Here is a 23579-nt window from a genome sequence, read left to right as displayed (position 1 = left end):
CATCTGCCTCTGACATCATGGGCCATCATAACACATGAGGCATTACTTTCAAAGCAACCTTCGTTGCTTTGAACGTTACTTATTGTGCTCAAGTCACTCAAAAAATAAGAGCTTGTATTAGTGAGTTTGAGAACTCTGTAGGAACGTATGTGTGCCTTAAGGCAACTTGAAATTCTTTGTCAGTTACTACAATTTTGTATTTTAATGTAATCCTTAAGAAAAATATCAGACCTAAGATGCATGCATCTTAGTTTAGATTAGGTTAGACTTGCTTTGCTTTGCTTTTGATGTTGAATTGTAAAGAAGTGCATTGAGATTTCCTCTGTGATCTCAACTGTGGACTTCTGTCATTGGAAATGGGTGTTTGAGCCACAGGAAATGTGTTCCTTAGCTAAATATTGAGTATATTTTGGAAACCTTACTGCAGCTTCAAATCACATGGCAGAACATATGTATTGCTGCTAGAGAAATTTTTCTTTAAGTTAATGCCTTCAGCCTCATTTACGAATTTTGAATGTCAGACTAGAAGTAATGATGAAATAGAATTGTTTAGCGATCAGTGTACCTGGTTCTTTGACCTTCAGCTCAAATTTGACCTTGGAAGTTCCAGCTATTACAGCATATGTCACATCGTCGTCTTTTCCTACGTTATTGATTGTCAGTGAATGCTTGTTTCCTTCTGCCTTGATAGCGTATTTCTCACTGTTGGTAATTTCTGTGCCAGCTCGCTGCCATTTCACCTTGATGCCGGTTTTCTCTGTCTCTGCTTCAAACACAGCTGTGCTTCCAGCTGTCACCTCTGTCGTCTTCGGCTTCTTGGTAAATGCAGAAACTAAAAAAAAAGAGAGAGGGCTCACTAAAATCTGTTTTGCAATTGTGGTGTATCTGGTGTAGTCAGCTGTTGTGGCTGCAACAGCTGTCTCCTTTCTCTCCCATCTGCCCCTGCAAGATATAAATTATAACACTTTCCATGGGGAAGCTGTGGAATTGTCTCTCTATTTACTCAGTTCTATTTCTGACTGAGATTTCTCCATATTGTCATGAAACAAAATGTAATGGATAGCAAACTCATCTTGCTGTCCTTCTTTCTACTGTACTGAGCTCTGAGTTTTTCATGAGTGTTTAATCTATGACAAGATGGTACGATATGTATTTTTACTTACAAAGCTCTCTATGTTAATTTATGCAGTCTTGCTTAGAAATAGGAATTCTTTTTATATAGGCTTTTTGGTTGTGATCCAGTGCTTGTCTAATACTGTTGCTAAAAAGAATCAGGATCCTTTCCTCTAACAAAGCTGCAGTTAGCATAGTAGTAACCTGCGTCCTGATACACCACTATAAATTAATGTTTCCTTTTCAGTATTTCTGTTTTGCCTGATCGAGTCTTCTATAGTGGCAAGAGATTCATGTTCCAATGATGGCCTTTTAATTTTATCCCAGCTTAATAGTATAAAGTGGTGTTTGCATTCAAACTCAGTATATGAAATACAGTAAGTACAGTATTAAAGTGCTTGCCTATGTAACTCTATGACAACTAGTTATCTAATGAAATTACAAAATGGATGAAAATATTTCTTCTGTCTTAAGGAGTGCTTTTGATGCTGATAATGAAAAATAATTAAATTACTAATACATGGAATGAACATGCATAAACCAAATAACATTTTGTCTCATATGCAATCAAAGTAGCACAGTAGGTGGGAATTTGAAAGCAAGCTGTGTATTCTTCAATGCTGGATTTTAATGAGGTAACCTACTTTACTATTTCCCTTGCCCTGAATTATTCATTTAGATTTTCTATTTTGAAACAAACTTTTCATTTTCACGTTTTCATCTTAATGAATTCTGTTATCTTTTGCTAATCGCCCCTTGGTATTTTATACAGAATAAGTGCATAAAAATACCTTTAATTAACACTGATTCATGCATTAAATGTTTCTTGTGTATAGTTAGTCATCTTTTTATTGACTTATCCTTTTATAATCATGCTTTTATGTAATATTATTAATTCTATCATATCTGTGACCTCTGCTGCAAATTACCTGTAGCTCTATTACTTGGGCAACAGTAACTTTCCTAAACACCAGAATGATAGTTATAGTTAGCCTTAAGCTTTTGATTCTACTTTATAAAAATGAAGAGAACATAGCATGGAAGGATATATTTTTTAAAGAAGTTGTTCATACTCATGTTCAAACAGATGCTTTAGTCAGCATAAGTGGTATGTTACTAATAATACCATCTGCACAAAATCTCCATTCCTGTACCATATGCTAGACTAAGTAACTTAACTGACCTCAGTAGGGTTACACCAGCAAAGATTTCATCTGATGCCATTTGGACTCTTGTCATAATACAAGGCACTCTTCTGGCATTGCTTTGCAAAGAATTTAAAGATGCTTAAGCATCAAATAAAGTGACTTACAAATAATATCAGAATTTAGGATGTAATATATTTTACTTTTCTTTGTTATGTGAAGTCCTAAAATATGTTTTTCTTTCTTTTTTTCCCCTCTATTTTCTCTCGTTCTATAATCTCATGAGAAAACAGATCTATTTTGCACTAAGCCTATAGCAGCCTCAAATGAGCTCCTTTTGGATTCTGCATGTGTGTGAAGTTTCCGCTGGGAATGGAATATCCCTGCATCCATTTACTTGATTTCAGGCCTGCAAGTGATATAATTGCTCTTAAAATAATATAGTACTATAAAGTACTATGCTTTAGCATAATACTCAGATGCTTGTTATCAACTGCACATCCTTTGATGGAGTACTGCACTTCAGTATATATTGCCACACCAGAGTGTACTTTGATGCAGTCTGTCACTGTGACTAGATGTGTGAGTGCTGTTGTAGACTGCAACTCTAATGCAAGGAACTGGAAAAATAATTAAAGTTGTCCATGCAGCCACACAGTGCAGAGCCAAGTGAGTTCTGGGACTCACTCCTGAAACACTCCAGCTAACCATTAGCTGGCTCCTCTCCCTGTGACTCTGGAGATACGGTGGCAAATTGGCCTTTTTCTTTCTCCATGTGCTATCATCATCACTCTTCTATTTAAGCACAAAAGAATCTATAAATATATTAATTACTTAACAACAATGTGGCCTGCAAATGTTCTGCTCTCCAAATGGCAGTGTTTCAAGACATGCGCTCTTAGGTAGCTCAACAACAAAAAAAATCACTGGACAGAACTATATTCACAGTGAGAAATCTTCACAGCCACAGCATGTCTCTGACTTGAGGAAAATCCAAATAGTTAGGTGGAAGTTTACGAGTAATTCTCTCTGTCTTCTTTTTTCTTTCCTTTCTCTGCCAAAAGACTAATTTATTTGGATTCCTGCTTCAAATGATTGTGAATGTTTCCATTAAAGCATATAATTGGAAAGTACCAAGAACTTCCATGAGAATAAAGGAAGAACCATTCCTGTGTACCCACATTTTCACAGATAAAGGAGATTCTAAGAGCCTTTTTCTTGCAGCAGGTTTTAGAGTCGGTGAATGACATTGCCCAAAGTCGTGTCTCTCTGTATATGCATCTATGCTCCCTTTCCACTTCCACTGTTAATTGCATGCAAAGGAAGAGTAGGAATGTAGGGCTGAAGATTTTAATAGAAATTACTTTTTTGCAGAAGAGAAGCTGCTGAACAAGCATGTGCTGGAAATTCCATCCTTTTCCATTTTGGGGGGAAAATGGGCAGCTTAGCAGAAGGAACAGTGAGAGATCATCTGTTCTCAGTCTCCTCCCAGGTGTCTGCTTCTTTAGGTAACAAATGTATCTGACTTCCAGATATTTTTTCCCTCATGCAATCACAGCAGACTCATCTAGCTATTGCCTCATCAGGAATGACTCAAAATGTCACAATTTAAAGCTTCTTGTCCTGAGAGCATTGCTTTTTCCTGCTTTTGTCAAAAACACGTTTCCTTGGAAATCTCTCTCACTTCAGCATTTGGCTTCTACCCAGCTCTGTCTCTCTAAGTTTCACGTATCTATTTGCTATTCAAAACATTCTTGAATGCTACCATTACAAGCCTGTGGAAAATCCAGTAGCTGTGACACCTCTCATGTGATGTTGTGGAATATCTACACCTCTTGTGCCTGTCAGGCCCTGACAGATGTCAGGCACTGTCACATGCTTACCCAGACTGCTGTCTAGCATGTGCTGAGCAGCCATTGGGTTGAAGCACATGATAACTTAGTAGCCAACTCCTCTGCCTCCTGTTTTTTCACTTCCCTGCTTCCATGAGATTCTAACCCACACAGTATGAAGGGAGAGAGTGGAGACATTTATGCTAACACTATAGCAATGCTGGACAAGGGGAAGAGATGCATGTGAGTTACCAGAGCTGTTTTTCCCAGGAATTGTTGAAGGGAAGGTGAATTTAAGTGCTGTGGATGTTTGTGTGGGCTTGGTTTATTATTTTGAGGGGGGGGGGGGAGAATGGAGCTGGAATTGCTTTAGGAAATTAACTTTCCTCCTCATTTGTCATATCCCAGACTTTCCTACAATACTAGTGTCATAATGTGAAGAACTTTGTGTAACTTCTTTAATCAGCAAATTTCTGCTCATGGCAGAATAGGAAGCAGGCTCCATGTGGTCTGAAATAGTCTTGCAGGAATCTTTTTATACCTCATGCAGCTCCTACTACAAGTTGCTCATGGCAGCAATCCTTTAGGAGTGCTGTAACAACTGAAGTAGGCTCTGGACACATCCATCATACAATTATCTATGTCATAGAATCATTAAAGTTGGCAAAGGCCTCTAAAATCATCTAGTTGAACTAGTCCATCCCCACCATGCCCACTAAATGGTGCCCCCAAGTGTCACATCTACACTTTTGTCGAAACACTCCGGGGACAGTGACTTCACCACCTCCCTGAGCAGCCTGTCCCAATACTAGGTCACTCTACTGGAAATTAACTTTTCCTAATATCCAACCAGAACTTCTATGGCTTGAGGCCATTACCTTTCATTGTATCGCTGGGAAAACAGGTCCACCCTCCTCCCTCACCACAGCCTCCTTTTGGGGAGTTGCAGAGAACAATAAAGTCTCCCCTGAAACTTTTCTTCTCCAAATTAAACAGTTTCAGTTCCTTCAGCTGCCCCTCATAAGACTTGTGCTCCAGACCCTTCATCAGCTTTGTTGCACCTCTGTAGACACTCTTCAGAGCCTCCATGTCCTTCTTGTAACAAGGAACCTAAAACTGCACACAGTATTCAAGGTGAGGCCTTGCCAGAGCCAAGGGCAGTGGGAAGGCTCCCTTATAATTTCTGAATTCAAAGTAAACGTGAGGTACCTGAAATCAAAGAAATGTGGATTTCACAGGAGTGGTTTTATCTAGATAGAACGATGAAGTGCCATCCTGCTGTGGCTTTTGTTTCTAAATTTTATCTTGCTTTTTAGACCAGTAGCTCTGACTTCAACTTTTCATCACTCATGATGGAGGAGATTTAAGCACTTAAGGAAAACGTGTGTTAGAATTAGCCTTTGAAATAATACTTCTGTCTTTCTGAAATAAAATCTGTTAAAGATATTAAACAGGAGAACCTAATATATATGGTTGATGAGTTAATTTACTTTACATTCTGTTTAATTTATATCCAGATTTTTATATGGGCAACATTGATTGAATATTAAAAGATAGCATTAGCTTTTGGAGTTTCCCTAATTTGTTAAGGCTTCATGTTGAAAATGTGTCTTTGTTTCAGTGCCTACACTTGGCATCAAGTTTTTCTTTTATACCATTTGTTCTTTCATTGAGATAAAAGCCAAACTGTGAATAAACAGACTTCAGTAACGGAGCTCGTAAATTCCTCGCAGAGGAACTATATAAAGATGCTGTGCATTCCTCAGTCAGGACCTAAGTGGCTTCTTGCAATTACAAGCTTAATCATTCCTTGATCCAAAAGCTATTGAGCTACTCAATCTTATCATTCCTTGCCTACTTCAGCAGCTGAGACTGTAAATTCCTGTAATATGAGCAACAGGCAAGGAATAGTTTCACTAACCAGTCATTTCTCTCTCTCTATGCACTCATCACACTCACTGTAAAATGCGAATAATAATATTGATCTTGCTTTGAACCTTGAATTAAGAAAAAAAAAAAATAGCCCTGTGTAAATTGTAACTGATTTTTGATTTCCTGTAGCACACAGAACTTCATTATTGTGGACCAATATTTTAATGCTGAGCAGTACTTTACCATGCTAACTTCTTAAAAATGTAGGAGGAGGAGCTATGTTCCAACTAAAATTCCATAGGCAGCTCTTCATTATGCAATGTTGTATATTATTATCGAATGACATATGTCTATCTGTATTTATAGCCAAAGTGCTTTTAGACCTTTGAGAAAATTTCCTAATCTGAGCTTCAAAATCTGGATTCTTCAACCTATAAAATGAAACATCATTCATTTTCAGAGAGGGTGAGTAATGCCACAGTTCTTTTCTTTCTGATTTAGTAATGCACATTTTTCCCATTAACTTAAATTTATCTGCTACGTTTTTCCTTTTATTGTTGCAACATCATGTAAGGGAAATGGTTTGGGTTTTTTTTTTTTAACCTTTGTAAGTTTTCACAACAATGAAAAGACCTAAACTTTCCAAAAGGCCAGCATTTGAACAGAGATCAACTCTGAAATGTTAAAGACATAGAGAAAGGAACATAATGCTTCTGCAGTGGAAAAGTAATGTTCTTCAATATCTGATAGTTTGCTCTGACAGGTGAATGCTGTTGCTCTAGAGGAATATGTTAACTCTCTGGAAAATGCCACCATTTCTTTGGGTGTTGCATAAAGAAGTGGGACTGTCTCATCCTGCAGTGTTTCAGCTAGACAATTTAAAGTAAAAGAACATCACTTGGGAAGTCCACTTCACTTTTTTTTAGTTTATTTATCTGTTTATGCGTGTTGAAAGGCTTATTAGAAGAGCAAAATATAGCCAGAATATCCTTTATCATTCTCTGGCTTGAAGCATTTTCCCTTACCTGTGGGTGAGATGCCCTAATTTCACTAATAAAGGCTAAAGATCTCCTAGGTTTCTTTAGTAGTCTAACTTAGAAATAACGACTTGTCCAAGTATGAACTGTTAGGTGCTTATCCAGCCCTCTTGAGATTATGCTTGATATTATCCCGTCTTGAACTGTATAAACAACATGAAATAGAAAACCAAAGGGATTAATGTCTCTTGGGAGAAAGAGAAAATCCTCCCAAGAAGTTATGAGGCATGTGACTGTTTCTGTCTCAGTCAGAGAGGGTAATAAGAGCTTTCCCTCCCCTGCTGTGATAATCACAGTTTGGACTGCTTTGTTCACAAGAACTGCGGAGGAGTGGTGATGTTAGACACCTGTTAGGTTTCTTTCCTCTGGAAAAGTAAACTGGAACAAAGTTTATCTTCACTGTTAGCTAGTCAAGGTGGGCATCTTCACAGTCAGAGAAGTTGCTTCTCATCCTCAGAAGCTAAAAATGATAGTTTATAGATATGACGCCTAGAAAATCACCTTGTCAAATTTTGCCTAACATAACCTGCTGTATATCTTTTTGGTAGCATTGCCAGTCACAAGCATCAGACGTTTTAATGAATCTCAGAAGTCAGGTGGCTTTAAGAATAGATTATGATTATGATTATGATTATTATTTCAACTGCTGAACCTTTAAAAGCATATATTTTTAAGGTTTCTTTTGTAGTTATAATGTCTGGTGTATACTTATTTTTGTATATGCTTCTACGTCCACCTGATTTCAGAAATTGCATCTTGAAGAATATCAAAGGAAGTTATAGAGTTGAGGTATTGGTGACACTGCTGCCACTTTAGAGTTGTACTGAGGGAATATAAAGAGTCCTGAAATTAATTATGCTTTAGAGTTTAGCATTTCTTAATGCGGGATACAGGTTAGGTCTGTGCTCTGTCCCTCTGGCAGTGGCCAATTCCATATATTCTGGCCAAAATGAAAGTTCTTAGCAACTGTAAGCTCATTTGTTGGGGTGAGCACAACAGATTTTCCCACTGACCAGTCTAACATGAGTCTGATGCCTTTGTACTTTGCGAAGTACATAACCTTATTATGCCTACATAAATATATATTAGCAGTAATTATTGGCTAATTTTGAAAACTGCGTGTTATTAAAAAAGCATCCATTTTGTACATTCAAGTCATGGTGGTCCTGTGTATACTAGTATCATTTCAATGAAATGAGTACCTTGCTCTAAAGGAGAAGAGTTCTAGATTTAGCTCATTTTTTTTTCCAGCCCTATGATTGGGTATGTGCATACTTATCCAGTGATCATAATTTCAGCTTTTGACATCTTTTTTTCCAGAATTAGGAATGTTTTGTTTTCACAACTGAGATCTCTCTCTACTCACACTGGAGCTGAACTTTTCCTGCCTCTGCTCCCCAGTCTTTCTTTTTCCTCCTCAGACAGACAGATATTTTGTACCTTACCCTATACATTTCCTTTTTTACCTACTTGGGCAACTTCTGAATGATTCCCTATTTCTCAGTTATGAATTAGGAATGTCCTAAATCTGTTAGGGTTTTTTTTTCTGATGTTTTTCTAGTGAGGTAGAAGTTACACTGGACTCTATTCTGTCCTTGACTTTCTGGAAGTAGCTAGTTATCTTCTGTCTCAACAGAAGATGATGAAGGAAGGTAAATGAAAGGAAATATGCACGTATTCTTTAAAGTACAGTGCCTCCTTTTTTCCTAGAGCTCTGCTGTCACTGACTGGAAGAAGTAGAAAGTGTAGCCTCTGAGCCAGGTGCCATTTGTTTTCATTTTCACAAAGATTTCACAACAAATAACATCAGCATTTGCCAATCACACTTCCTGGAAAGTATCAGGATAAAAAAAAAAAAAAAAAAAGAAACTGGGAGACTTTTATACTGCCCAGTTGGCCAAGAGAGACACAAGATTTTTTCACAGCCTAAGGGTTACTGGAGAAGAAACAATAAATGAAAGGAAACTGAGTATTAAAGTATTAAACTTCTGTTCCCTCCTTGTCCAAATTCTTTGGATACAATTCTGTAACTGAGGGTTGCCAAATTAGTTACTGATTTCACTATAAGAAAACATCTTTTTATAAAATAAAATATCTTTTATCTCTTTTTCCTCTCTTTTTTTTTTTTTTTTTCCTAAGGTATCTCTTTGTTTGTTTGTTTGTTTTTCCTTCTTTTTCCTGGCATACAGAAGCTAGTCAGAATTTCCTGTTTCAAGCAGTTTTCAGTTTTTGTTTGTTAGTCATGATCCTTACCTGCTTTCTTTGCAGGCTCTGGCATCTTCACTTTCTGATGAAGCTCCCAATTGATTCTAGAATCTAGAAAGCAGAGTCCGAGCTAAACAGAAACAAGACTGCAGGGCTTTTGAGACCCCCAAAAGAAGCACTCGGTGGAAGCCCCCATCCTGCTCCTCCCCCTCGAATCTCCACTGTTGTCAACTACAGCATTTTATCAGTAGCAGGGCACACTTGACGGACTACATCAGCCAGGATAAATATAGCCAAGTTCCAGGAGCCAGAGAACTCAAAACACGTAAGGCTGGCTACCACTGATCTGTTAGTGCAAACTAAGCATGGTCTGATGCTGCACATGCTTCCCATACACATTACATTAAGAATTCCTACACTGCCATGTTTATAGCACAGGATCTGTAATTACTTATTGCAAGTATATAGCTACTTGCATTCTTGCTACTTTGCTATTGTTATAGTTGAGTCAGAACCAAACAGCCTTTCACAGACCTTTTTTCTTTACCCATTCTTCTCCACTGAAGACTGTAGACCTAAATGCAAACTTCCTTGAAAGAACTTTTTCAGACATTTATACTTTACTGACATTGCAGTCACAACTAGAAAGTGTGACACTACTTAAATAGTTTCAGTCCTCTCTCCCCATCCACCCACTTGACCTGCAGTATGCGTTACTTGAAAATTTACCATTTTTTCTTTTTTTAAAGCACCATTTTGAAAGTGGCTCCAGGGTTTCATTTACATACCTCTAGAAGTTTTAATTCCGTTCAAAACAAAACAAAAAAAAGCACAAATCAGGGGAAATTTCACTAGGATATTGTTCTCATATTGCCATTTTGTGCTTCAGTTGTTACTTCTTATTTTTTCATTCACCTAGCAAAACAGCAACCATAGACAAACATCCCTGTACTATCTTGGTGTGTCCATTCTCTGTCTCTATTGCCTGACTCATTTTTAGTTTGTCATTGAAACTCTGTAGGCCAAGTATTTAGCATATTTTAGCTGCCACTAGTACTGAAAAAAAAAGATTTGAAAAAAGAAAAAAAACACAATGTGGTTTTCAGTTTTTACACTTCTACTAACTTGTAAAAATCTCTGTCTGAAGGTACTCAGCTTTTGGCAGGAAGCGCAGAATAGACAAGTGTGCATACATAGCACAGCGTTTACTGTATTTCATGTTTGTTCTTCACATCTGAATCTCTGGGTAGGCTGATAGGACAAACAAGACGCAGAAAATGACTGCTGCTACTCCTCTCCTGATTTTGGAACAAGTACTTCTCCTTCCCTGAAGGAATTTTTTACACATGAGTAAGGAAGATGAGCACCATGTGACCTATGTACATTTTCCATTGCTTCTGTTTCTAACGGAGCAGAAATTATCATGATATGTTTGGACATACTGTCCTGTGCCTGAGGTGCTTCACTGGGAATCGGAAGATGTAGGCTATCAGCTTTGGCTTGAAGTCTTTCAAGGGACTTGCGTCCCACAGTATGAAAAATCTGTCACTCAACTGGTGAAGATCACTATTCTTTCCTTTAATATTTATCCCCATTAGAGAACTGGCATTAAACCTTTCTTCTCACCAGAGCTGATCCCCAGCATGCTCTTGGAATAACAGCAAAATCCCTTCTGGAAAGAGGCCTGTCAGACACTGGAGGCCATGGAAGGCAGAACTAACGTGAACTGACAGCAGTAGAAAGAAAGAAGCTGTGCAGATTATCTAGAGATGGACTGCGATCAGAGCCACATTTTTTCTCAACTAATTTGCCTCTCTAGTGTGTCCTTGAGATGATGTTTACAAGGGAAATTAGCGGTCACTTCTGCAAAACTTAAAACATGAACCTCTTGTAATTGCTTTCAGAATATGCTTAACTTTCTTAGGAATCACTTTGACTCAACAAGTTAGTTTCACTATTTCATCCTTTCTCAATCACACATTAGCAAATAATGATTTTTATTGAAATTCTGTATGTTATGTTGTAAAGTGGTTGTACTGATAAAATATGTAGTAGGCTGAAGTGTTTTCTTCAATCTGGATTCAAAATATGGTTCAAGTCATCAGTATTTTTTCAGTTAGCGCTGTAGGCCTTTATTAACGTGAACTAAAATAGTGTAAGTGGAAATAAACCCATTTGCATGGGTTTAAAGGAAATGTGTACTTCAGTAGAGTACCTTTTAAATGCAGACATCTAGTATTTATCTCATTCTCTAGGACCATATCTGTGGGTGTCCATTAAGAGGTACTTCAAAGCAAAACTGAGAGGCTTAGATTAATTAAATATGGGATAATTCTTATCTAACACAGATCTCGTCCTGAACAAAAGTAGGTATTGGCTATAAGTACATCTTGGTTATTTCTTTTAAATTCTTGGAAGTCTCAGTAATATTGAGTCACCTCAGTACTAATTTATTTCTAAAATGACATCATTAAGTCCTTGAACTTGATGTTTTACAATATCAATTCCTCTGTTGAAATATACATTGTAGAAATATGAATTTCATTTTGAGTCTGAATTTTCTAACAAAACTTGAATATCCTCTTGTCTGGGAGAATGCAATTGCCATTCAATGTCTGAATGTCAGCTTTTTTCCATGCTTTTGTCAGAGCACCCCTACTCTTTTACAGAGGTACAGCTGTGCAAAACACTTTTGTACCTGACTTTAGATACTGAAACATTTTCCTTCTTTTCCTGCTTTCTTACTGTGAGATATTTGTCTGCAAAACTCTCAGACATGTCTGATGGCAGTGGGCATAGAGGAGATCATGTCCATCTCTGTCAGTGATGGCAGGTTTCTACTTCCTCTAGGGCAGATGGGACTTCATCCTGACGCTGCATGGCTGGCAGATGAAATGCATTTGTATTTTTCTGTGGAAGTTTATGAGGTGGTCGGTGTTGTGTTTCTTTCCAGAAGACTTTCATTAGACTGAATTCTAAGGTGTGTGTTATTTGCGGATAGCATCCCAGTAGCTGTCCATGAGCGGTTGTGGCCAAGGGAACTGGAAAGAGGTTTATGCTAATCTGAATAATAAAATGTGATTGGATGTTAGGTCACTACCAAATATATAACCAGATAATGTAGCATTCCCACTGTGCATTAGAAGGAAATGCTAGGCAATGGACTATGTTAGATTGTGTTAGGCAGTGTTTCTTTATTAATGCTGGGAGTGGCACGTGCGAGGTTTCATCCCAGTGGTGATCACATAAATAGGTGTCACGGAGTTACTAGATCAATCTATGCGTGTGACAAGGGGGCAGTGTGTCCTTGGGCCCCCTCCGGCCCCACAGAATGGGAAGGGAAAGGGAAAAGGGATAGGGAGCTGGGAGCGGGGCTCAAGGAAGGAAAAAAACAGTGGCAACGATCTATGGAGGAAAACTTATTTTACTAACTATGATATCGGAATGCAAGATAACACAATATAATACAATCTAATTGAGATTGAGACTGATCAATCAAATAAGACAGGAGAGAGAGTTCCTGAGACAAGTCAAACCTGAAAAGCTTGGAACGGCTAGGAAAGCAGCCTCCAGCACTCACTGCCAGGCAGTAAGAAATCACGCCACCCGGGAGGGCCAGATCCCATGACTTCTGTAATGTACAGGGATAGGTACCTGGAATTGGAGCATTAACACTTTAACTACCAGTACACTATATGATGTTATGATGTGGAATACTGGAAACTAAAGAACATAAACCCATGATATTCCACCCCTTATTCTACATCACTACATCATGCTTAATATATATACATATATACAAATAAACAATGATTAAAATGCATTACACACACGTGTCTATATACATATATATACATAGAATTTCTGACTGCAGTACCTTGTGGTACACATTGAACATCTCTCTGCATTACCCACCAAGTGGACCCTGGTCCCTGGTCACAAACTACCATGAAGAGGTTTGCCCTTTCCAGAAGCTGGAAGGACACAAACAGCTTTTCCCAACATGCTCTTTACATGTACAATGGGGACTTTTATCTCCCTCTACGGTATGTAGAGAGCTGGACTGGGTAGGACCATCACGATTGATAGATCCTCTGGTATTGACTAACCAGGTGGTTTCTGCCAAATGCTTCTCCCAGTGCTTAAATGTTCCGCCACCCATTGTTTTCAGCATAGTTTTTAACAACCCATTTTATTATTCAATTTTACCAGAGGCTGGTACATGGTAGAGAATATGATAAATCCACTCAATGCCATGATCTTTGGCCCAAGTACTAACAAGAGAGTTTTTGAAATGAGTCCCATTATCTGGCTCAATCCTTTCTGGGGTGCCATGTCACCACAGTACTTGTTTCTCAAGATCCATTATGGTGTTTTGGGCGGTAGCATGGGGTACTGCATATGTTTCAAGCCACCTGGTGGTTGCCTTCACCATGGTAAGCACGTAACACTTACCACTGGAACATCGTGGCAAGGTGATACAATCAACCAGCCATGCCTGCCCATATTTGTACTTTTGCCATTGCCCTTCCCCCCAGAAACCTTTCATCCTCTTGGCTTGTTTAATTATGGCACATGTTTCACAGTCATGAGTAACCTGTGCAGTAGTGTCCATAGTTAAGTCCACCCCTCGGTCTCTAGCCCGTATATATGCTATATCTCTTCCCTGATGGCTTGAGGTCTCATGGGCCTACCACGCTAGAAATAATTCACCCTTGTTCTGCCAGTCCAGGTGTATTGAAGCAACCTCAATTCTGGCAGCTCTATCTACCCGATGGTTATTTTGCTGTTCTTCAGTAGCCCGACTCTTGGGCACATGAGCATCTACATGGCGCATCTTTACAACCATATTCTTTGTTCGGACAGCAATGTCTTTCCACAGTTCAGCAGCCCAAATAGGTTTACCCCTTCTCTGTCAGTTATTTTTGTTCCTGCTGCTGTAACCACCCCCATAAGGCATTTGCTACCATCCATGAGTCAGTATAAAGATAAAGCATTGGCCACCTCTCCCATTCAGCAACATCTAAGGCATCTAAGTTGGACAGTCTTTACCTCTGCAAATTGGCTTGATACGCCTTTCCCTTCAGTGGCCTCTGCAACTTGTCGTGTGGGGCTTCACACAGCAGCTTTCCATCTGCAATGCTTCCCCACAATATGACACGATCCATCTGTGAATAGGGCAAACTTCTTTTCATTTTCTGGTAGTTCATTGTATGGTGGGGCCTCTTTATCTCACGATACTTTTTCTCCTGATGATGTTCCAAACGTTTTACCTTCAGCATCCCAGTGGTGATCACATAAATAGGTTTATACTGTTTTGTGCTCTCTCCTCTTATTTATCACAGATACGTAGAAACTTTTTAGACTTATAATGCTATAGGCATTCGTAAGCTCTTGGGAACCATTTCCCATTGCTTTTCATGTTTCACAAATTATATATATGAATATATATATGTCTAAATAAATATTTCTTCTTTATTGTGATTAGTATTTTCTTTTATCAGTGAATTTTTCACCTATGAAAACACCAGACATTTTATTTCCTGAAAATATCTTTGCTCAGGATTTCTTTTTTTTTTTTTTTTTCTGTTCCAGATGTTTCTTACTATAGATTATTTTCTTTTCTTTTCTTTTTGTAAACGGTTAGTGGTATAGATTTAATTCAGTATACTACAGAAGGACATGAGTGCTAATAAATGTGGTCTGATTTTCTGAATATTTGTGTGCTCAAAACTGGCATATTTAATTCAAATGCTGCTGGTTGTTCTCCATAAATACTTCTCAGGATTCAAAATCAAGGTTAATCTTGGGAAGTTAATTTACTTCTTCCAGGTTGAAGGGAGCCATAGAATGAGTTCATCTGATATGAGGAAATAATCCTATTCCACAGTTACAAATTTGCAATTTTTGTGATTTAAATGATATTATTTTAAAATAGTGTCAGCTTGTCCAAGGCAGGGCAAAATAAAGTTTTCTCTGAAATTACACTTGTGGTTACCAGGTGGCAGCATTGCAGTGATAATAATTCTTTCTAGCGTTTTCTACATTATACTTATTTATTTAGGTAATCACTTTTAATAACAAAACTGCAATGCAAATGAATTATCTGGTAGTGGTATCTGGTCCAAAATAGATCCATTTGTGTGGTGGATCGTGAAGAGCGTTTATCAGTGCACCACAAAACTCGGTGATCTTTTAGAAAGTGCATGAAGTTTCCTCCTGTATTCAAATGAAGCTGATGTAAAGCATAACGAATCAGAATATAATAAACAGCTTTGGAACTTTGCTGTGAAAGTGAATGAGAGGGAAAACGATGTCCTTTCTTGTCAAAAGGATTATCTTACAAGGCTGAAATTATTTTTCCCTGCCTCAGACTGTGACTTTCCTCATGCGTTTCAAAATCAGGTTTAAAAATGACAGTAATAAATGGCCTGTAGTGAAAGACCATGTGATTTATCTTCCTGATTTTTAATAGCAGCAGCACAAAGCACTAAAAATTTGTTGTTTATAGACAAAGTTAGCAGCACATCCTTCTAGTAAAACTACCTAATTTCCCATGGAAAGATTACTTTTTTTGGATAGATACAGCTTTGCCCATATTTAGCTATTCAGGCAGAAAATACATATATTGCCCATCTACTTGGGGCTTGTTCTGCTTTTAGTTTCTGTTATTTTGATTATTTCTCATCTCTCTTTCTGTTTATTTGTCTATCTGCCTCTTAGTTTTGTGAAGATAACTGGCTCATTTATCCAGCAGATTCTTAGGAAGAGATAGATATAATTAACTTGCAGCTCCAGCAGCTGCAGATCTGTAGGGACAGTTGAATTATCTGTGTGCAGAGCACAGGTCCAACACTGAAGTGCTACAATCCAGCCAGTGTTTCCTTTGTGCTTTTGAAACGCGGAGCTCGGAGGAGCACTGTGCAGGGTGCTTGACCTCCCTGGTGGAACTACAGTCCACAATACTTTGCTAGGTCAGGTGAGCCTGCTTGACTGAGCTTGCTTCTGCCCACCCATTTTATGTCCCGTATTTTGAATCTTTCTGGATATTTGACAGTTAAGCAACTGTCAGGGATGTACTTTTGACTGGCTTCATACTACTCAATATGGAACTGATTTGCTCCATATTCTGGATTGTAGAAAAAGATGCAATTTACACATGCTAAGATTCTTAAATCATCTTCTGAAAGTGCTGTGACTGTATCAGTGGTGGTCCAGGTAGGATTCAGAAGGATTTTCTCTGCATTATCTCTGGATTGTTGTGGGTCTCAGGCTGGATCCATATGAACTAAGAACAAACAGTATGTATGTCTTGTGTTCCAGATGACATTTCTCTCCAGCACATGAATGAAGGGGAGAGAATTGGACCTTCAGAAAGGGAAGGGGACAGACCACCTAGAGTGGGACAAGGAAATAAAAACAGGTGATGGAAGGGTGTGGGTTGTGAGAAGAAAAATGAGGTTTGAGACTGTGGGAGGGGTTTGAAATAGATCTCAAAAGACAGGAATATTGAATGGTAGTATAACTGAGTACAAACTGGAGGGAGGAGAACTGGGAGTCAGTAGGCGATGAGACTGAAACTGTAAGAGGATGTGGGATGGCAAAGCTATAAATATCTGAACAAATACAAGGCCTACTCTGAAAATAATGCCTCCTCTTTTAATATTTTGGCCCACGATGTAGGAGATAGACTTTGGTGATATGGTGATACGGCAGTAGAGATTGAAACTTCCAGTCAATATTCTGTCATATTTTGTTGCTGTATGACAGATGGAAGCAGAGGGGCAGTCTGAAAAAGATGGTTTCTGATATGGAAGTGTATATGAAACAAAGATGTGAAATTGAATTATGGAAAAAAATTTTACCCATTGATATTCATTGATGCTGCTGAATAGTTAGGAACACCAAGCAGTGAATATGAGCACAGTGAGGTGGTGGGAATTTGTTTCAGCAGGGGCGACAGTGTAATAAAAGACAAGTCACTTTCCCAACAACCATGTACAGCTGTCACACCATGAAATGAAGATTGTCTCATTGAGTTCATCTGTGCAAATTGTCAGATTACAACCAGAGAGCTGTATACAGTGCTGAATATCAGTTTTAATGCATTGGAAACAATGGTGGCAGCATTGTAATATCACAAAGTTTGCACCATGAATGCTCACATAAGAACAGAAAGAACAGCATAAGCAAGTTTGTCAGAACCTATTGAACCAATATGAGGCTGAGTGACAATTCCCTGGATCACATTATTATTAGTTATGATATGGTGTCAACAGTAGGAGCCAGAATTAAAATGACAGTCCTTGGCGGCTGAAGTGATGTGCACGGTCTTTTGGGACAGGGAAGGGATGATTCTTCTGGATTTCCTAGAACCTGGGCAAATCATCAGTTCTGCCAACTACGTCATGATGCTGACTAACCTGAATTCTCAGACTTCCAGAGTCAGACCAGAGAGGAAAACAACTTTCCTCTTGCAACATGATGATGCCAGGCCCCATATCAGTTTGAAGACCGTAGAGCACATTGCCAATCTTGATTGGGCTGTCCTACCACATCAAATGTATAATCCAAACTTGACAACTTCTGACTTTCACATGATCAGGCTGATGAAATATGAACTGCATGGACAACATTCTCCTAGTAAAAAAGTGACCACTGCAGCTGGGAAACAGTGGATCACCTCCACTGGTGCAGATTTTTATGAGGGTGGTGTGCAGGCTCTTGTTGATTGCTGGCAAAAATGAATAGCTAATGGTGGTGACTATGCTGAAAAACTGTACTTTGTAGCTGAGAATTTGCTCTGTTGAATAGCATTATTGTGCTTTTTGTATCTGTTGTAGTTTCAATTGAAATAAATAGGAGAAATCAATTTTGGAGCAAATTATGTATATTGGAATTGAGAACCATTTGCATAATGAGAAGATGATTATGGCAAGTGTGAGAAAAGTTGACCTGAGAGGAAGAAATCAGACTAGCTGGACACTGAAGTAAAACAGCAAATAAATATTGAGGTGTTCAGTGGCTTGGTCTAAAGAAGGAGAAAGCCTAAAAGAATAGATGGGATTTGGTAACTTGGAATGGCTGAGAAGGGAACAGGGTACAGTGTTGTGGGTGTGAAAAACTGAAAGAGGGCATGTCTAAAGAAGAATTTTAGAATTTTATTTCTAACTGTAAGTGCTCAAAATTCAGAAAGTTAGTGAGTTAAACCTAAAAAACCCAAACTGATTTGTATACACAAATGGCCAGCTCAGCATCCAGACATTCTTTGCTTTGCATAAAGCAAAGGTGTCAGGGTATTCTGCACGAAGGCATTGGTGGTCAAAGGGCTTCTCACAGGACGAGCACTAAAGCACTGCTACTGAGGAGTTGAAACAAATACTCAGAGGGAGCCCTTAAAGCACAGAAACTGCATTCCTTCCTACCACAAAGCCGCTTCCCCAATCCTTTGCATAACCTTGGTCTCCTCAGCACCTCCTCCCACCCTTCCTTCTGCTCTACCACCTCCTGCTAAAGCTTATCTGCTCTACCACATCCTCATTCTCCTCCTGTCCATAGAGTGGTTTTTCTTATTCTCACGTAGTGCTTTGGCTCCCCAGTAGTAAAAAGTAATACTGTGGGGAAGTGAAGGCATAAAGAAGGGGGATGTGGCTGTAAGAATAGAGGGAGTGGAAAGAGACAGAATGGAAAGATAATTGCCCTGAGAAACTTGATCTAATAGGCCTGTTTTGGGTATGGGCTTGGATGAAATCACGTCCAGAGGTCCCTTCCAAAACAAGTTCTCTGCGCTTCTCTGCGGTGATCTGAGAGGTTGTGTGGGAAATATATGGGGCTAGATGACTTATGAGAAAGAGAGACATAGATGAGTTATGAGAAACAATATAAAGATGAATATATTCAGCCTACTGCTGTATCCATCTTCTTTGAAAGAAGTTTACATCTCCCAGCTCTTGGAATTGGACTCTGATGACCTGAGCTGCCCGCAGACCTCCCTAATATCACAGGCTCAACTGAACCAACAAAATTGAAACATGCAAATTCGCTGGGGAGGAAGGATGAAACTTAGTGCTAGCTATGCTACAGTTGCCTCAAAGAGTAATGTTCTTTGTAAGACTAGTACTTTCATTGGAGTATTTTTTGTTTATTATAAGCTTTACGTTTTTAGTGGTTTAGTTATTTAGATGTCAGTGTTCAGATGTCAGACACCTCTCCTGTAATAAAAGGTCAAGGGAGTTGGGACTGTTTAGCTTGAGGAAGAGAAGGCTCCAGGAAGAACTCATTGCGATCTTCCAGTGCTTGAAAGGAACTTACAAGTGGGAAGGGCACCAACTTTTTACAAAGATAGCGACAAACACAACAAATGTTGGACTGTGGGCAACATTTTCCTAACAACAGTGCAGTCACAGCAGCTGTGAAACAGTGGGTCACCTCCACTACTGCAGTTTTTTATGTGCATGGTACACAGGCTCCTGTTCATTGCTGGTGAAAATGCATACCTAATGATGGCTGTAACTATGTTTAAAAAAAAAAAAAAGTGTTTTGTAGCTAAGAATGTACTCTATTGAATAGTGTTATTGTGCTCTTTGTATCCATTGTAGTCTCCATGGAAACAAAAGGGACGCATTACTTTTGGAGCACCTTATGTACTTAAGAGTGGGATTCACAAGGAGCAGGTACTGTTCTGGGATTGTTAAAGAAAAGTATTGATTAATTATGTTGTTATGTATGATGAACTCTCTGCTATGAATTTACAATATGTGGTGAAAGTATAGGCAAAATCAGGAGAGTAAACAAACTGAACTGAGTTGTCATATGATAGAGGTACTTGTTATGATGTTGGCACTCTATTATGAATTAAGCTTGATGATTATGAAGTGACTTTAGTTGTGCAGAGATTTGAACAAGGGGATAAAAATCTAGAATGATATAGCAAAAGAAAAAGATAAAAGGATACAGGTAGAAAAAGTAAGCTGGGGCAGGAGGTAACTGAGGGAAAAAAATCTGGAAGGTATAGAGCACAAACCCTGTTGAAATACAAAATGAGGATAAGTACAGATTATAATACTGTGGCAATATATGAATCTGAAAGTGAGGCTATGGAGATAAAAGGCAATGAAGGAGAAAGTAATAAAATATCAAATGTATTAGGGTTTGCATATATATGTATTTTTCAGGAAATTTTTGAGATGTGATAAATGTGGATCATCAGGTGGGAAATAAATAATAATACCTTTAACTGCAGTTCTTCCTGAGTAGCAACACAGAAGTTGACATATCTAAAATTCTCTTAGACTGCATAGAGCTAAAAAAGGTAGCTCTCTGTGTATTGTTCTAAGCAGACTATCCCTTTGTACAACCATTGCAATTTTTCTATATTCTATAGCTTGAAGGGGAGCCTAAAGTATTTTGTAGGGCTCAGTATTTTGAATTTATCTCAGTAAAGATTTTCTGAATAATATTGTTTCAGGAAAATGGATTAGGAACTGCTCAGCAGCTAATAAAGGTGATAGATTTCTTTAAAGGAGGTAGTAGACATCATGTGTTAGTTGAAAATCCAACTGTACTTTCTGTAGTTTGAAAGCTTGCTTTGAAAGATATGATAATTTCTAACAGCAGTGGACTGCAAAATGTTCCAATAAATTTGTAATAATCGTAGGTCATCTGTACAGATTGATCTGACTTATTTGTATTTTTCCAGCACCTCTTTTTGTCTGTCAATTGGCCTCTTTCAGACAAAATTGGTATTCGTGCTTCTCTGGTCCCAAACAAATGATTCTGTCACATTTATTTTTGGTATTTTTTCTCCAAAATAGCCAAAGAGTTTGCTTCTATGTGAAACTAAATGGTGCTAATCAGTCTGATTAGACAGCCTGCTATCCAGACCAGTTTGATTGGATGAGATACAAAGGGTACTGTGGTGGAGAAACATCATTTTGTCTCCTTCACAGCTGCTACACATGATTATTCAGACTCTTTATGCCACAGATGAAAAACCTAACCAGAAACAGATGGGGATTAAATATTTTTAGAAACAGTATTGCAAACTATTAACAAGAGGAAGAGAAAAAGTTTGCAACTTTGGAGTCTAACGAATTTTTGAACCTGCTTGTTAAAGTATATTCAGTATTGTTTGTATAAATATTGTGATTCTTTCTTGTGGACAGAACCAGTGTAAAATGCAAATTTTTCAGATCCAGCACAAGCTGCTCTAAAACGATATTTTAAAGTAACATACAGGTCACAAATCACTCGTTTAAAGTTTCTTATCTTTTCTGATTATTTTAATTTTGTATAATTTCATCATCATGTAATTGTCTTCAGTGTCAGATGCTAGAAAAACAGAAAATTTGGACTCTCAGATGTAAGAAGGTTTTTTGACAAGCTTGAAATACATTTAGTGACATCCTAAACATCTTCATGATTAACTCTTTAGTTAGGTCTGTTCAGTTATCATAGTTTTCCTGCTAGAGGAAATGATTCTTCTCCTCTGAATTACAGTGTCAAAAAATGATCAATTCTGCTTTTCAACTGTGCTTTTGATAAGGACATTTTAATGAAGAATTAATCCTTCAGTTTTCTAGAATATAAAACCTGCATGTGTGATAAGGGTAGATGTCTTTTATCTCTTTATAAAAGCAACCAATGATGCAGAGTTGTCAAATGTACTAAGCAGAAAAGTCCTGATTTTCTAGCTCAGGATGAAGAAACCTCAAATGTGTCAGGGTTGAATATTGCTCTAGTCCTCTGAGGGCCACTTCAGGGTCTTGAGCTTCCATTGTAGAATTCCAATATGGATGCAGGTGGAGTTTATCCAAATCCTAGTTAGTGAGTATTTCATTATGTCCTATGGGAAGTAAATCATTACAGTATGATTTGAGAAAAAAAAAATTCTTAAATGGTTTCATAGGTTTTTTGAACCTATCACACGCTAACTGAATATAAAATATTTGACAAGGAGAATGTACTATTTTTTGATGAAGTACTGAAGTCCTCATCCATTTTTAACTCCCAGACAATTGCTGACACTGACTGATAGATTTCTTGTGTTCAAGAACTGTGAAGTAGAATTGTGAAGTATACATTGTGAAATTTGTAAAGTAAGAGCTGCTTTCTCACTGTAGCTCAGTGATAACACCAGACTTTTCACTTCCACAGTGAGATTGTTACTGTATGTAAAGGCAACTACATTTAGATGTATCTTAGAGATCTCATGTCTGTAAGAAGTTTGTCACTTTCAACTCTTTCTGGTTTCACTGAGGAGTAAGTTCTGAAAACCTCCAAGTTAGCTATGTTACCAAAGTAAGCCTTTAACACTGTTGTGTTTGACAAGTTCTACTATTATTTAATATTAAGTAAAACCTATTTCTTAATTTTATACCTATCTCATTTCATCTAATCTATTTTGGAATTCAGTTTCTCCTGGACAGTTTATTATTTCTTCTTACGTTATCAAAACATATACTTTTTTTCTGTTGTCTTGATCAGAGGTTAAGAACATATACAGGAGTCATGAGGACAAATTACTCACAAATTATTTTTCTGGAACTTCAGATACGTACTGGAGTTGGGGTGAATATTTTGTTTGTTTATTTGAAAGTGGTTTCCAACTGTGTATCAAATATATTGTAACACCGTACTTGTAGAAATGGCCAAAAGAAAAAAAAGAAAGGTTCATTAATTTTAGTCATTATGGCATTTCCTGATTTCTGAGTTGTTAATCACAGTTGGGATATGCTAAATAACATTAAAGTGATAATTTTTCTCAGTGTTTGTTGGCATAGCTTTTCTTAAGCATTTTCAGTTGCGCAGGGTAAGTTTTCCATTGTATCTCAGGTGTTGAATTCTCATTTATTTTGCATTCTGAGTGTAATTTGTACAATGCAATTGTTATTAGTTACTATTGTTTTACAGTAGGGATAAATTCCACAATTAAAAGCTTAAAAACCTCTTGAGGCAGAAATCTGCAAAAACATGATTAAAGACATCTCATTTTCCAGAAAGGTTCATAAACCAAAGTCAGGATACCACTGTGGATAAGCAAGCAACAGGAAAGAACAAGAGTAGGAAAATGACTGAAACCACAGAAGAACATGATTAATTCTTATGTCCTAAACCGGATAGAGCCATAAATGCCCTTCTTGGTATAAGTGAACAGAAGTTATTCAATTGGCAGAGCTTCATTTGCACGGGGAAAAAGAAAAGAAAAAAAAAAGATGTATCTATATATTCTAAAATTGAATTTAGTACTGTAGCTTCTTTCACAGTAATGAATGTCACCTATTATCCTTGGTTCTTAATTTGATAGCACTGATGATGTCTTAAAGTAAAAGTAGGGGCAAAGGGAGAGAGCCCTGTAGCCCAGTGTGCTTTATGTT

At 37.9% G+C, this 23579-nt stretch overlaps 1 protein-coding gene across 1 annotated transcript in view; it reads right to left on the bottom strand.

The window, feature by feature from the left end:
- Positions 1-9277, bottom strand: part of MYBPC3 (myosin binding protein C3) — a 54292-nt gene extending 45015 nt beyond the window's left edge. Inside the window, exons 1-2 of the mRNA XM_042813171.1 lie at positions 9253-9277; positions 566-832 (exon numbers count right to left, since the gene is read on the bottom strand). Of these exons, the coding sequence (XP_042669105.1) occupies positions 566-832; positions 9253-9277 (292 nt within the window). The remainder of the gene's footprint in view (positions 1-565; positions 833-9252) is intronic.
- Positions 9278-23579: the final 14302 nt, after the last annotated feature.

This window comes from Centrocercus urophasianus, unplaced genomic scaffold, assembly GCF_019232065.1.
Source record: "Centrocercus urophasianus isolate 14NV4802_14NV808 unplaced genomic scaffold, USGS_Curo_1.0 seq_14, whole genome shotgun sequence".
Taxonomy (NCBI): domain Eukaryota; kingdom Metazoa; phylum Chordata; class Aves; order Galliformes; family Phasianidae; genus Centrocercus; species Centrocercus urophasianus.
This window is presented reverse-complemented; position numbering and strand designations above follow the sequence as displayed.